Source organism: Brachypodium distachyon, chromosome 4 (genome assembly GCF_000005505.3).
Source record: "Brachypodium distachyon strain Bd21 chromosome 4, Brachypodium_distachyon_v3.0, whole genome shotgun sequence".
Classification (NCBI taxonomy): Eukaryota; Viridiplantae; Streptophyta; class Magnoliopsida; order Poales; family Poaceae; genus Brachypodium; species Brachypodium distachyon.
In genome coordinates, this window is record NC_016134.3 from 2,967,936 (window position 1) to 2,982,867 (window position 14,932).

The following is a 14,932-nucleotide window of genomic DNA, read 5'->3' on the forward strand; positions in this document are numbered from 1 at the left end:
ACCATGCCACCAAGCTTGTGGCATGTACTAGCTGGGAACCGCCACCCTGGGGACGGATATTATTCGTTACCTTAGGGACGGAACCCTCCCGGAGGAAGACATTGCCGCGGAGCGATTAGCCCGGCAAGCCAAAATGTACGCCCTGGTGGATGGGGAACTCTACCGGAGGCGTCCTAACGAGGTCATGCTCCTCTGCGTGCCCCAAGAAGAAGGGCGCACGTTGCTGGAGGATATACACCGAGGCACATGCTCACACCATGTGGCCTTGAGGGCTCTAGCTGGAAAAGCATTCCGGCACGGCTTTTACTGGCCGACAGCACTTGCCGACGTCGAGCAATTAGTCAAGACCTGTGAAGCATGTCAGTTTCATGCCAAGAAGAGCAACCAGCCAGCGCAAGCCCTGCAAGTCATCCTGTCCTCGTGGTCGTTCGCGGTCTGGGGGCTGGACATCGTCGGCAAGTTTCCGAGAGCAGTTGACAGCTACGAGCATTTGCTCGTGGCCATCGACAAGTTCTCGAAGTGGATCGAGGTGAAGCCTGTCCGAGCCGTCACGGCGCAGGCGGCCATCAAGTTTTGCAAGGGCATTGTGTGCCGGTTTGGTGTGCCTAACGGCATCATCACCAATAATGGCACACAATTCACTAGTGCAGTGTTCCAAGCTTACTGCGAGGACATGGGCACTAAGATTCACACTGCCTCTGTTGCTCATCCAAGGAGTAATGGGCAAGTGGAGCGGGCCAACGCAGAGGTGCTGCGGGGGCTCAAGAAAGAGAACTTTTGACAAGCTCAAGGGCTACGGGAAACACTGGGTTGAAGAACTTCGGCCCGTGCTGTGGTCACTGCGGACCACACCAAGTCGGGCGACGGGTCAAACTCCGTTTGCCCTCGTCTACGGGGCAGAAACTGTGCTGCCTCTCGAGCTCAAGTATGGGTCACCTCGGGTATGCGTACGGCGACAAGAGCCAACACGCGCAGAGGATTGATGACCTTACCTTCATCGAGGAGATTCGATGCCGGGCTGCTGTGCGAGCTGCAGGCTACCAGCAGGGACTCCGTCGTTATCACGATAGGAGAGTCCGTCCCCGGGGGCTCGAGGTTGGACACCTCGTCCTGCGCCGGATACAAGGAACGAAGGCCAGGAACAAGTTGACTCCAATCTGAGAAGACCCTTTCCGGGTAGTGCAGGTGACCAGACCGGGGGCTGTCCGGCTGGAAACCGAAGAAGGCTTGTCGGTGCCCAATAGTTGGAACATTGAGCACCTGCGCAAGTTCTATCCTTGAAACGATGGCGTCTTACCCACGGGTGACACTACGGCAGCCTGCCTCTTTAAGCTATTGTAGCCGGACAAGGCCCGATTGTAATCCGCTAGCACAAAGTTGAATAAAGATAAGTGTTGCTTCAATGAATAATGTGCTTTCCTATTAATGTGTGCTTCTGTCTCCTGCTCTAGGTGCACAGAATCGTCTCCTCATCCTTGGCTGTGAGCAGGGGGCTGCTGGAACCTCGAAAATCAAGCTCGTTGCCGGGATGTCCCGGAACGAGGCCTGGCAGTTGCTGGACCTGTCCGCAAGGTGCTACGTGCCAGCAAGGCACCATGGAAGTATGAACAAGGTCGACTCTTCTGTGCCCGGGAGCTGGGAAGCAGGAGGTTGTCCAGTTTGAACTATTTTTCATGCATTTCGATTTTTTTTGCTATGCACCCTGGGCACTGCCGTAATCTGACATGCAGGGTAAAGATGGGGCGAAGGCGCACTGTGATGCTCGTGGGGTGGTCACGGGTGTCGTCGTCTTGCGAGTAAGTTGTACATATATGGCAATTACTTCGAGGCTTGATACAGGAAACTGAGACAGGGCCAGTGCCTCGACGCGGTGACTGGTGGTCTCGCGCGTGTGGAGGCAAGGGCAGCGCTTCGGCTATTTAAAGAGACCGGGGCAAGTGCAGCACTAGCAACGGGCAAGAAAGCAAGAGATGTCGCAGAGAGGCGATGGTGGTGCATCCCTCTGCGCTTGTCGCTAAGGGTGTTCCCACCATCACAGCCCTGCCACATCTCTTATGGAACGACACCAGAAATGGCGATGAGATAAGCGAGAAGTGTCGCAAAGACGCGGTGGGGGTGCATGCCTCTGCTGCTCGAGGTTGCACGGCCACCGCGTCCTTGCCACGGCTCTCAACAAGGTGCTACAAGACCAAAGAGAACGGAAAGCTAAGTACTTTGTTTTGGGTCCTTGGCTCTTCCTTTAGTAGTGCTGGTTTGCCTAGGTAAGCTTGGTCCTCGTGTTGTCGGAGCGTAGGAAGGACGCTTGCGGGGGGAGGACGCCCCCCACACGTGGCTCGCGGGTCTGTCCCGGAGGTGTGCGCGCTGGAGTAGTCAACCCGCAGGCGGAGTGACTAGCCGCTGCTGTTTGGTCCTAGGTCGGCACCGCGGGTCCGTCCTGGGTCCCTAGTCTGGCCAAGCATGTAGTTAGCGAGTCCCCGGATACGCAAGGATAAAACACGAGAAGGACAGAGCCCCTCCCCGGCAAGCTATTTTTAGACAAATAAGCAAGTAAAAGTAGCATTGGATATAATAAAGCTTGAGCAAATGAGCTCACAAATAGTATTTGGAATGACAAAGAAAGGCTAACGCGAAAATTTCTAAGGCGCCATGGGCCACTTGCAGGGAAAAAAAACAGGCAATCATGCAGGAGGCGCTCCCGGGGCGGCTGCGTCTGCGTCGGCGCCGGGGGCTTCTCCGGCGACCTCCTCGTCAGCGGCTTCGGCTTCATCGACCTTGCCCTGCATCCGCGCCACCATCTCGTCCACAACGCCCTGCACCGCTTCCCGATGGGTCTTGGCGTCTTCCTCATCCGACCAGGCGTCGAAGACCGACTTGAACGGGAAGTCGGGGTGGGCGGAGTGGACCCGGGTGAGGATTTGCCCGGCGACCTGCTCGGCTGCAAGGCCGACCTGCCGGTCCCCGAAGGCCGTGATGCAGCTCTGCAGGTCGCTCAACCGACCAACAAAGTCTGCGAAGAAGGAGGTGAAGCTGCCCATGTTCGCCCCGTCGAAGGAGGCCACCGGGATGTCGAACCCCTGCAGCGCCTCCACCGCCGAGTCCGCCAGCTTCTTCAGCCTGGCTACCTCCCCTTTCCTGCGGGCCCGCAGCTCGGTGCATGCACCGCGAGCTTCCTGGGCCTGCAGCTTGTGGTCGCGGCACTCGGACTTCAGCCTGCCGATCTCGGACGCCTTCTTGGTGTTGTCGTCGTCGACTAGCCGGAGTTCCTGCCGCGCCATGTCAAGCTCGCCATGAAGGGGCGAGCTCGCTTCGTGGGCGGCCTTGAGCTGCCTCGCCAGCTCGCGCTCCCGGGAGCGAGCCTGGTCCTGCAGCTCCTTCTCCCGGCGTGCCGAGACTTCGGCTGCTGTTGCAGCCGCTGTCTCCAGCTCTCCGACCTCGCGGCAGAGGCGTTGGATCTCCAGGGAGTAGTTGGACAGTAAGTCCGTCTTCTCAAGGAGACGCCCCTGAAACGAGTCCAGAGCTGCCTGGTGCTCCTCCTCGCTCTTGGCACGCGTGGCCTTCACCAGCTCGAGCTCCTGCTGGTGCTCTTGCTGGAGATCCCACAGCTGCTGGAGGACTTCAGCCTCCGGCACCCCTTGCACGGCAGGTGCCGCCCTGGCTTGTTGCGCCTGCTGGAGCTCCCCCCGGAGCCGTTGCAGCTCGGCACGCTGGTCCTTCGCCTCCCGTCGCGCGGAGCCCAGTTCCGCCACCACGTGGGCGTCGTGCTGCTGCGCGTCGTTGAAGAAATCGACGAACATCCGTTGCTGTTGATGGATGTTGTCGATCACTTGGTGCCCTTGTTGGAACACGCTGGGGTCGAAAGTAATCCGATCCCATGACCGCCCGGGAGCTCCCCTGCTCCCAGGCTGAAGGCGGCTCCGACAGAGGAGGAGGACCCCGCCGCAACCGTCTGAGATCCCGAGGGCGCGTCGGGATTCGACGACGTGCCCCTGGCCTGGCCAAGCCCCACTGCTCCTTGCCCATTCAAAGGGGCAGGCTGGGGGCTTCTCCAGAGCACTCCCACCTGCTCCGACTGGCGGAGGCTGCTCCATGTCGCTCGTCACAGATGGCGCCGCCTGCGTGGCGTCGTCTGCGGCAGCAGTCGCGGCCCCGGTAGGCGCCGGGGCAGATTGTTGAAGGTCTCCGACGGAGGCAACCTCCGCCGGAGCATCGTTGTCGACCTCGCCGGTGAGGTCGATTACCCGCACCTCGGTGGGCGCGGGCGCAGTCGGAGCATCCCCGGCAACTGCGTGAAGAGCACCTGCGTCAGTCCGGCGGGGCTTCTTGGTCGGGGCTGCCGGCGACGTGTTGGTCTGCCCCTCTTCCTCGAAGAACTCAAAAATGTAAAAATAAGTTAAGCAGATATGAAAAGTTTGCAAAATCTAAAGTGTTCAGAACAACGTTGAACTCACCCCGCCGGTTTGACCTTGAGTACCCTATCCGCCACGAGTAGTCGGAGCGGCTGCTGCAGCCGCATCGCTACTGCCGGAGGACCCAACCCTCACGTCGGCGTGAGGCTCCTAAGGCTGCGGGCTGGCCTCCTGCCTGCTCGCCCGCTCCGCCGCAGATTGCCTCACCAGGGGGATGTCGTCTTCCTCGTCTTCCTCTTCCGGTGCGACCCCGCTTGCTTCTGGGGGGACGACCCCGCTGGCTGCCGAGGGGTACTCCACGATTCCACACTCATCGCAGAGTGGGAGATCCCGGGCTCCTGGGTTCGGGATCCCGGCGTGGAACGGGTGCGCTCCAAGTGGCAGCAGCCGGGAGGCTTCGTCCTTGCCGGTGATGCCCTTCACCCAGAATTGCACCTCCTCCGGCAGGAGGTCTATGCGCTGCAGCTGGGTTCGGTCACCTGGCCCAGTGTACATCTACGCCGGATGTGAGCGCCGCTGCAGGGGAGCCACGCGCCTCCCGATGAAGTGACGCCCCACATCCGTGTCCGTGAGCCCAGCCTCACGAAGCGCCTTGATCTTGGCACAGATTGGGGCCAGCTCCTCGTCCTTCTGGTCGCGAAGCGGCCAGTCGTCAGAGCCCTTCGGGGACCTGAGGGGCTCCTCGTGGAACTCCTGGAGCTCGTCGGTGCACACCCAGCACCAGTCACGACGCCACTCGTGCTCGATCTTCTTCTTCCCCAGCCGGATGAACTCCGACTTGATCCTATTGCGGAACCGGAACACCACTCCCGAGGACAGGGGAGCCTTCCCCTCCACCCTCGGGTAGTAGTAGTGGCGAAACAGAGCCACCGATGGTATCACCCCCACGAACGCTTCACAGAGGTGTTGAAAGACAGCCATGTGAAGAACGACGTGGGGTGAATCTGCGCCATGATGAGCCCGTATGTCTCCATGATGGCGCAAAGGAAAAAAGAGTGCGGCGGCACGAACCCGACTAGGATGAATCTCCCGAAGACCCGAAAGTACTGCTGGTCGCGCTCCGCGCTGACGGGGAGAATCCGCGTCGGCCCGTACTCGTTGTGCTTGGTGGCGAGCGCCAAGACCAACTTGTTCACCCCCTCGCCGTTGTACCCGGGGGGGGGGGGGGGGGAAGAAGGCAAACTTGGCCCGCATCTCCTCGTCCTTCCGAGCTCGGTCCGATAGCTCCTTCTTGCTAACCTTCTCGCGCTTCTCCCTTTGCTGGTGCTCCCCATGGGTCGGTTCTGGCCCTTGGAAGACACTGGCGGAGGTGGGGGAGTAATTTGGTTGGAGTTGGGGCGCGGAGAGCTTGGGGGGCAATGGCAGAAGCAAGAGGCAATGGGGAGTGCCCGCCGCCAACCTTGGGTATTTATCGGGGTTGGCGGGCTGCAACGAACACCCCCACGACCTGCAATAAAGTGCCCTAAAGAATCGGAGATTAATATGGGGGTGCGTGACGTGGCCTTAACTCTCTGGTGATTAAGGGGGATAAGGCGTGAAATCGTGCGCTCGACCGTTTCGCTCGGAAGAGTGGAGCTGTAAATGCGGCCCACAGGGTCAGGTGCCAGGGGGACTCCTCTCGGGACCCGCGCGTCGGATAGGGCGTAGCCCGACAACCGACCGAGGATAGCACTTACTGGGAGCCTCAAGGCTGCAGGCCCACGCCCAGGGGGCTACTGTCGTACCAGTGGCCCACGGGGTCCCACTGATACGAGACGCGTGGGTCGCCAGTGGCGAAGCCCCGTCAGGAGGGCCTCCCGGGAAGCGATAGGTCCGGGAAGTCTGCCTCAAGGAGACGGTCCTAGGTGAAGGCAAAACTAAGGGCCGGAATAGAAGAAGTGCCCGGGAACCCTGGTCCCGGGAAGTGGAAGAAACGCCTCCCGGCAACTGGCCGGGTGCGCTAGTTGGGAAGGGGCACCTCAGCAACCCACGCTCAGGCATGCAGGCAGGGCCCGCAGAACAGTGAAGACAGGACAAGACGGCAGACATGGTGCATTTAATGCACCGACAGGAGTCCTATTAGCAAGCCTAGTCTTGCTCAGCAAGGCTAGGACGTCTACTCTACAAGTCATTTTTTCTACCGTGTACAGTGAACCGGGCGCTGCATGGCACCCAGCGTGAATCAACAGCAACGTAATACTTGTGGCTGTGGCACGCGTCTAGGAGACGTGTCACGCTGCATGCATGGCACCTATGGTATCCCCTTGTCTATAAAAGGAGGACCAATGTCACCGGTCAAAGGGTTCTGATCAGTTTTAGTTCTAGCTATAGCAGAGTCATAACCAAGTAGCTCCCTGGGAACCCCCGGGGCACCTTGTAAACCACACACATAATCTTGAATACAACTAAAATCAGGACGTAGGGTGTTACACCTCCGGGTGGCCCGAACCTGGGTAAATTCACGTGTCGACACTTCGTGTCTTTCGTCATGCCGACGATCGTCGGAGCAATCGCCTCGCCCTCCACCGAACCAAAAAGGATTGCTCGGCATCCCCAGTGCCGGAGACCCGTGCTCCGACAGGGTGTGTCCCCGACCAGAGTGCGTTCGACGATATTAGGTTCTCATCAGTTGCGGTGAGCGACTCATGCGGTTATTCAAAACCTATAAGGTTAGTCCAGCTTGTGCAGCTTTGGTCTTCTGCAATTTCATCACCGGAGATATGGAGAATTTCCAAGATACGGATGGCGAATCAAGAGTTGTTTATCTCAAAGAATCGTGATGTAACTTTTAGTTTCATTAGGGTTTTTTGTTGTTGGTTTTCGTTTCAATTTTGATCACTTGTTCTTTGTTCATTGAATCAATAAAGCTAGATGTTTCTCAAAAAAAAAAATTCCAAGTTTCAATAAACTAAACTCTCCAACGAAAGCCCGCTAAAAAAAAAGACACCACTAGGGCGCGACGGTCGCACGCTAGCACTCGGCGCATACGCATGGCAAACGAAAAGCAACATGCAGCACATGCGCGCATGCATGTACTAGGCACATGGGAGCTGGTATAAGTAGTTGAAGCAGCGCGCGTGCATGCGTACAACATCACGGGAGACAAAACAGCATGCATGGTAAATAGACAAAAGACCATAAGATAAAAAATGTTTTAACTCTTAAACCGTGAACTCGATTTACGATCTGTATTCACGGTTAATTTCGGCTTGACGAGATCTTTGAAAATAGATCCCATGTCGATATGTTAGACAAAAAGTAAAATTGTGTTAAAAGTTGCCATCTAATAATCTATGAAGTTGCCACCTTATTAGTAACAAATTACCATGTGCTAACTTTATACAAAATACTGTGGCGATTTGTGTATCAAAGTTACCATCCGATAATATGTAAAGTCACCATCTAATGATATATGAAGTTGCCACACTATTAGTAACATGGCGATTTGTGTATCAAAGTCACCATCCGATAATATGTAAAGTCACCATCCGATGATATATGAAGTTGCCACCCTATTAGTAACATATTACCGTGTGGCAACTTTATATAAATATGGTGGTGATTGTGCATCAAAGGTGCCATCCGATAATATGTAAAGTCACCACACGATAATATATGAAGTTGCCACTCTATTAGTAACATATTACCGTGCGGCATTTTATATAAATACGGTCGCGATTTGAATATCAAAGGTACCATCCGATAATATGTAAAGTCACCGCCCAATAATATATGAAGTTGCCACCCGGCCTATTAGTAATAAATAATCACGTCGTAACTTCATATAAAATAGGATGGATTTGTGCATCAAAGTTACCATCCGATAAGATGTAAAGTCGACACCTAATAATATATGAAATAGTGTTGTGTTAGTATTACATTGGCACATGATAAATTTTTCTGAAACAACCGTGGAAACTTTTGCATTACTACATGGTAACAAAAGGATCAAAATAAATTTTTGGCCAAACATATCTGAGGAGATCTACTTTTGAAACTCCCGTCGGAACGAAGTCAACAACGAAAACGGATTTTGAATCATACAAATAGTTTAATCTACAAAACATTTCGAATCTTCAAAATAACTACTGCGGAGGAAGTACTCCGTAGTATAATATGCATTGCACGCTGCTGCAAACTAACAAAAAAGAACATCCAAAGCACGCATGCATGCTGGAGCGTCGTACCCACTACACATGCATGCATGCATGCAGGAGTACTGCAGGACACCAGTGCAGCATGTCGCAGTGCGTCGCGCCACCACGCAAGCGTACGAACGTACGCGCGATATAAATTCCGAAAAGAAAAGCTCTGCAATGAAAGCTCCAAAAGCCAAGCAGGGCGCTCTCTCTCAAAAAAAAAAGGCCAAGCAGGGCAATGGTCGTCCTATATACTGTCTATGAAGTTTGTCAAAGATACATACTGTACGTGTTAAAATCTTATAAATGCATGCCACGTGCACGCGTTAAAAGATCACATCGTATATAGTGTTAAAAGACCACATCGTCTAGTATTTGAGTATAGTATACGTACGTACTCCGTACTACTTATAGTGTACGTGTACTGCTTTCTTAGCTAGCTAGGCAGGATAATCATTGTGCTACACTTAACTCATGGCCACACACACGGCTGAAAATGGCTCGGTCGATTATATTAGCTGCATCAAAAACAAAAATAGAGCGTAATCAATTCAAACATACTCGCTCCGTCTCATATTAAGTGTCGAAATATTACATATATCTAGACGTTTTTTAATATAGATACATCAATATTTAGACAAATTTGAGACACTTAATATGGGACTTATATATATATATATATATATATATATATGACACGCTATATATACAGAAGATGTGTGAGCACCAAAGCAAGCATAAAGTAGCAGGGAAGAAAAAACACCCCATCTCCATGCATATGTGCCTGCATGCTCATTTGAGGGAAGTTCTTCGAAAGAATCATTGACAAGCGGGTCCCACCATCAACTGCAATTTACTAGGGCTCACTTGTCGGCCATTGTTTAATACTCTCTCCTTTTCACAAAGGTTGGATTATTCGGTTTCGTTAAGACGAGACTTTGACCAATGATAATTCTATTAATATGTAAGTAATTTATATGATAGGGTACTATTATCATCAGCAAGTTGATATAAATTTCATGTATGAAAACACACATTAATTTAACTTTTTGGTCAAAATATTGTCTTAACGAAACAAAATATGTCCACCTTTCAGAAAAAGAAGAGAGTATACACTACTAGTAGTACTTCCTAAGCAAAGCATTGTTCTAATTAAGAGATAGAAAAACAAACCACAAAAACAAGGAGACCAATAAATACAGCTTAATTACCTCAAGAGAATAAACCACTTACTACAATGATACAATTGAGTGTTCTTTCAGCCATGCTGTTTTTCCCCAATTATCCAATGTGTTAGTGTCTTTGTGCCTAGCTTGGATGCAAAATACTCATGCGAGCATAGTTCTTTCTTTTTTTCCATAGGCAATCATGTGCTTCCTATGCAGGCATCTCTATGCCGGTGGACCCATTTATTTTGTACTCCAACCTTTTTGAGAGGCATAGAATACAGACCAACATGGCAAGTGTGCAGTCAACCAAATAAATTCCTTTCCGCAGAAAGAATGATACAGTAACTAGTTGGCTAGCCAACCATGACTGCACACAGTCCACGCAATGCATTGATCACAATTCACACCTAGTACAAGCTGCATTCATCAATTTCAATAATTGTCATTTTCATTTAAATTGACACATACCGACTTGTTGTCGTTGTCATTTGTCCTATCAAAACTCGAGCAAGTTTTTTTTTCCTGAACCCTCGAGCGGAGAATTTGGATGACCAATGTGCATGCTTAAAAATCTCACTTATTAATGCATTCATAATTCAATAGAATAAAGGAGTACAGGTTTGATATTCATCAAAACAAACACAATTTCCACTAACAAAATTGGACCCGAACTGTACTCCTTGAGCAATCCCTGCCATAATTAATCTCCTCACCAAAATGTCCATAGGTGCAATAGTCAAATATCCCCCAACTAACACACCACCTTCAATTCCCTTATTCTTCCCATGCAAATGATGGGGGCACGTACCCCTTTCTCCAGGCATGGAGGAAAAGGAAAAGACAAAAAAAAAGACCATCTAAAGTGCTAAACCATCACTTTGCAATTCTTTTGAGCTTAATTAACAGATTGACCACATGATGCCATGTTTCTCCTACACAAACAAACAAACCAGGGCTAACTATCTCTGACATTTATCCTAGCATCAACAACATCATTTGGGCAAATTTGAATCAAGAATTTAGGGTGAGAGGGAGTACATTGACAAGCAATTACATTATCTGAGATCATCTTAGCAGCTCACAGCGCAAGAAAACTAGGTTAGCCTAATGTAGCGTTTAAATACAAACGGCTAGTACGTACATGCATGGGCACACCACATTTTCCCTGGCGCCATAATTGGAATCACATGAACATTTCCCGCCCAAAACCCGGACAACCACGTTCCTATACTTGCATACACATCAATTCTTTTGACAATGCGCACACGGCACATCTCAGTATAGTATCTTCTTCAAAGAGTCATCTTGAAGAAACAAACAAAAAAATCACAGAGTCTTGCTAATTCCTGGATCAGTTGCACCTGCTCTGTTCTTGCTTTCCTCCTCCTCGCTGTTGCACTTGGCCAGCTTTCCTGGGCTATATTTAGCAGCAGGACATGGCAAAGGGAAAAACAATCACCAGAAGAGCAAATTCTGCCCCCCATTATCTTTTCTTGGCTCATGGCCAGCACAAGAGGAATTAAAGCAAAAGGGAGGACAGATTGAGGTGGTAGGAAGAAGAAGAGGAGGAAGAAGAAGAAAGCCCCCAATTAAAGGCTGCTGCAGCAAGAGCAAAGCAAGGCAAAGGCTAGGCTGGCCTTGCTGTCTAATCCAGATGACCAGATTTCTGTCCATCTATCTTTAGGCAGCGGGTCGGAACGGAGGTTGCTGCTGCTTGGGGATTTCAATTGCTTCTTGCGGGCGGAGGGGCAGGCAGACAGGGGAGCGAGGGAGGAGGAAGAAGGGTTGGGGGAGGCGGAACAGAGGAGCTCCATCTCCCCTGTTTCCTGCTCCTCCGATCCTCCCATCATCCATCGTCCCCTGTTTGCTTCTTCGCTCCCCTGCAGCCGGTGGTCGGTTCTCGGGCAGGGCCGGCCGCGGGCCATGGGGTGCGCGGCGTCCAAGGGGGCGGCGGTGGGGTCGCCGGGGTACGAGGTGGCGTCCTCGTCGGCGGCGGGGGCGGTGTCCGTGAGCGCGACGTCGGCGGCGTCTATATGGAGGCGGCCGGTGCGGCTGGAGTCGTTTGATCTTGGCCGGGAGGAGAAGGAGGAGGAGGAAGCCGGCGAGGAGAAGAATGGCGGGCGGCGGCGGCTGCGGAACCTGCAGCCGCAGGTGCACGGACGGCACGTGGACGCGGAGCACGCGGCCGCCGGCTGGCCGGCGTGGCTGAGCTCCGCGGCCGCCGAGGCCGTCCATGGCTGGGTCCCCCTCAAGGCCGACCGCTTCGAGAAGCTCGAGAAGGCAAGCAAGCAAGCTCTCTTTCGTATTGCATTTGTACGTCAGCGAGCTCGATCATGACGTCATCAATGGCGGACCGGAACGTGATATAATGCAGGTCGGTCAGGGGACGTACAGCAGCGTGTTCCGGGCCTGGGACCTGGACGGCGGTCGCGCGGTGGCGCTGAAGAAGGTCCGGTTCGACGCGTCGGAGCCGGGCAGCGTGCGGTTCATGGCGCGCGAGATCATCGTCCTCCGCCGCCTCCATGGCCACCCCAACGTGGTCTCCCTCCACGGCCTCATCGTCCCCCGCTCCTCCCCCAACCACCTCTACCTCGTCCTCGAGTTCCTCCCCCACGACCTCGCCGCCCTCCTCTCCTCCCAATCCAACACCGCCCCCTTCTCCCCTCCCCAAGTAACAATCAATCAAATTACTTGCAGTTTGTTTCTGTTTCCTTAATCGACATTAATGGGTTAACACTTCCGATGATGCAGATCAAGAGCTATATGAGGCAGCTGATGGCGGGGCTGGAGCACTGCCATGGGAGAGAGGTGATGCACAGGGACATCAAGAGCGCCAACCTGCTGGTGAGCGCCGGGGGCGAGCTCAAGGTGGCCGACTTCGGCCTGGCAAACCTCTTCTTCGATTCATCGTCGTCGTCTCCGTCTCGGGCGGCGGCGATGACGAGCCGGGTGGTGACGCTGTGGTACAGGCCGCCGGAGCTGCTGCTGGGGGCGACGGCGTACGGGCCGGCCGTGGACCTGTGGAGCGCGGGCTGTGTCTTCGCCGAACTCCACGCGGGCCGGCCCGTGCTGCAGGGCCGCACCGAGGTCGAGCAGATCCACAAGATCTTCAAGCTCTGCGGCTCCCCCGCCGCCCACGACGACGGATGCTCCTGGGCCGGGCCTGGCTTGGCCGCGTTCCGGCCGCAGACGCCGTACGAGAGCCGCCTCAGGGAGACCTTCGCCGGGGTGGTGCCCGACGAGCCCGCGTTCGCGCTCCTCGAGACGCTGCTCTCCGTCGACCCCAGGCGCCGGGGCACCGCCGCCGCCGCGCTCGCCTCCGGCTACTTCGCCGCCGCACGCGGCTGCGAGGCTCCGTCCGCCTTGCCGCTTCCCCAGCCGCAGCCGCCACAGCGCGCCGCCGCCGTCCACGCCGAGGAGTCGCTGCTGCTGCCGCGCGCACCGCCGCCGGAGAAGAAGCAGGAGGCGGCGGCTGTGGCCGGCCCCGTGCAGCTCGCCGCGTCCACCGGCTTCGCGTGGGCCAAGAAGCCCAGAGCACCACCGGCGGCGGCCTCAAAGCCCAAGGCCAGGCCCAGCAAGGCCTCGGCGTACGAGGCGGAGAAGCAGGAGATGATGAAGCAGTGGGAGCAGATCACGGAGGCTTTCTGCACCGCCTCCTCCCCCGGAGACGAAGAAGATGAAAAACAACAATCCTACAACAACAGCAGCAGCAGCAGGTCCATCAGAGACGCGGCCAAGCAGCTCAACAAGAGCAGCAGCAGCAGCAGCAAGGTCTCGATCATTTTCTTAATCTTAATTAGCGATTCAGAGTCTTGATGATTAAAGATTTTTTTGATGTCTGACTGGTTTGTTTTCAGAGCAAGGGCATGGCGAGGGTGGACTACTCCGGGCCGCTGCTGTCGCAGCCCGGGTGCGTGGACGAGCTCCTGCGCAGCCACGAGCAGCACATCCGCCGCCGAGCCGCCGCACGCCGCTCCTGGTTCCACAAAGGTACACGCCGTCGCCGGCCGGTGACCACCAGACTGCCATGCCAGACAACCTACCGTTCATAAATGTGATCATCATCTTCTTTCGTTCTTGACAGGGAGCAAGAGGGAGCAGCAGCAGCCATGTCAGTGATGGCCGGATCGCACACACCACAGCCAGCAGCACAATAGCAATAGTATCATTCATCTGTCTGAACAAATTAACACGGGGAACTGAATGGAATGGAACTGCGTGCTGTTTGCAAACTGTGGAATTCTATGGGGATCGATCGTCCATGCATGGCTTCCCGATCGATCGAGCTAGCTTGTGTATATATATATTGCGATCGATCGAGATTGTATTTGCGAATTGCGATAGAGCTGCAACATTGCCAGTTTTGCCACCTCCATGGGTGGATCTCTCTGCTTTGACTACTCCCACCGACCCATCTATCGTTGTACCTCAAAGGGTGCCCGTCTTTTAACACGGGCGCGCGAGGGGTCGATCATTTCACATCCGATCAACCGTCCTCCTAACTGTCCGATTCTACTTAAATTACAGTTCTGGGACGTCGAGTCCTTGCAGCAAACAGCAAACATTGTTGCAACGTTTCCTTGCATGACCCTGTAAAATATAATTTGAAGTCGCTGCAACAAAGAAAGAAACATGTATGCAATAAATTCTACTCCTTCTGATCCTAAATTATTGTCGTTGATTTAGTGCCAATTTGATCTAAAATAACGATAAGAATTTTGGATCGGAGGGAGTAATTTCTTTGCAACAAAAAAAAAATGGATTACAACCCAATAGTGATTGCATCGCAGCGGATAACATATACGCTTTCCAGCGAATCGTGACAACTTTCACAACATCAAAAATCCAAAAATCACTAACCTTTCGCCATCAACAACGGAATCACCGGCTTCCCCTATGACTCGGCGGAGCACCAACGGAGCCAGATCGGGCGACCCTTGATTCCATTCTTGGCGATATCAAGTTTTTTTTGTAGCTCCGTGATGTCAACTGGAGCTCCATCACGAGACAACCATGACAGCTCGGGAGGATGAGACCTTGGGGGAGGATGGCAGGCGGAGGCACACTAGAGGAGCTCAGAACAGAGAGATGCTTGGGAGGCAGAAGTTGTACATAGAAGGAGCTTGGGAGGGAGAGGGGAAGAAAACAAAGGTGTGCGAGGAAAATAAGTGGCCGGTGTTCTCCACTAAATTTATCGGTAGATATAAATCATTTCCCTTTTTAATAGGCTGAAATCTTT

General features: G+C 53.6%; 1 protein-coding gene across 1 annotated transcript; it reads left to right on the forward strand.

Annotated features, from left to right (window-relative positions):
* The first annotated feature begins 10,989 nt into the window (after positions 1 to 10,989).
* On the forward strand, positions 10,990 to 14,088 carry LOC100833133 (protein IMPAIRED IN BABA-INDUCED STERILITY 1). Its single transcript, XM_014902108.2, has 5 exons — positions 10,990 to 11,973; positions 12,068 to 12,364; positions 12,445 to 13,464; positions 13,551 to 13,683; positions 13,778 to 14,088. The coding sequence occupies exons 1-5, from the start codon at positions 11,617 to 11,619 to the stop codon at positions 13,810 to 13,812; spliced, it is 1,842 nt and encodes a 613-aa protein (XP_014757594.1). The 5' UTR covers positions 10,990 to 11,616; the 3' UTR covers positions 13,813 to 14,088.
* The last annotated feature ends 844 nt before the right edge of the window (positions 14,089 to 14,932 follow it).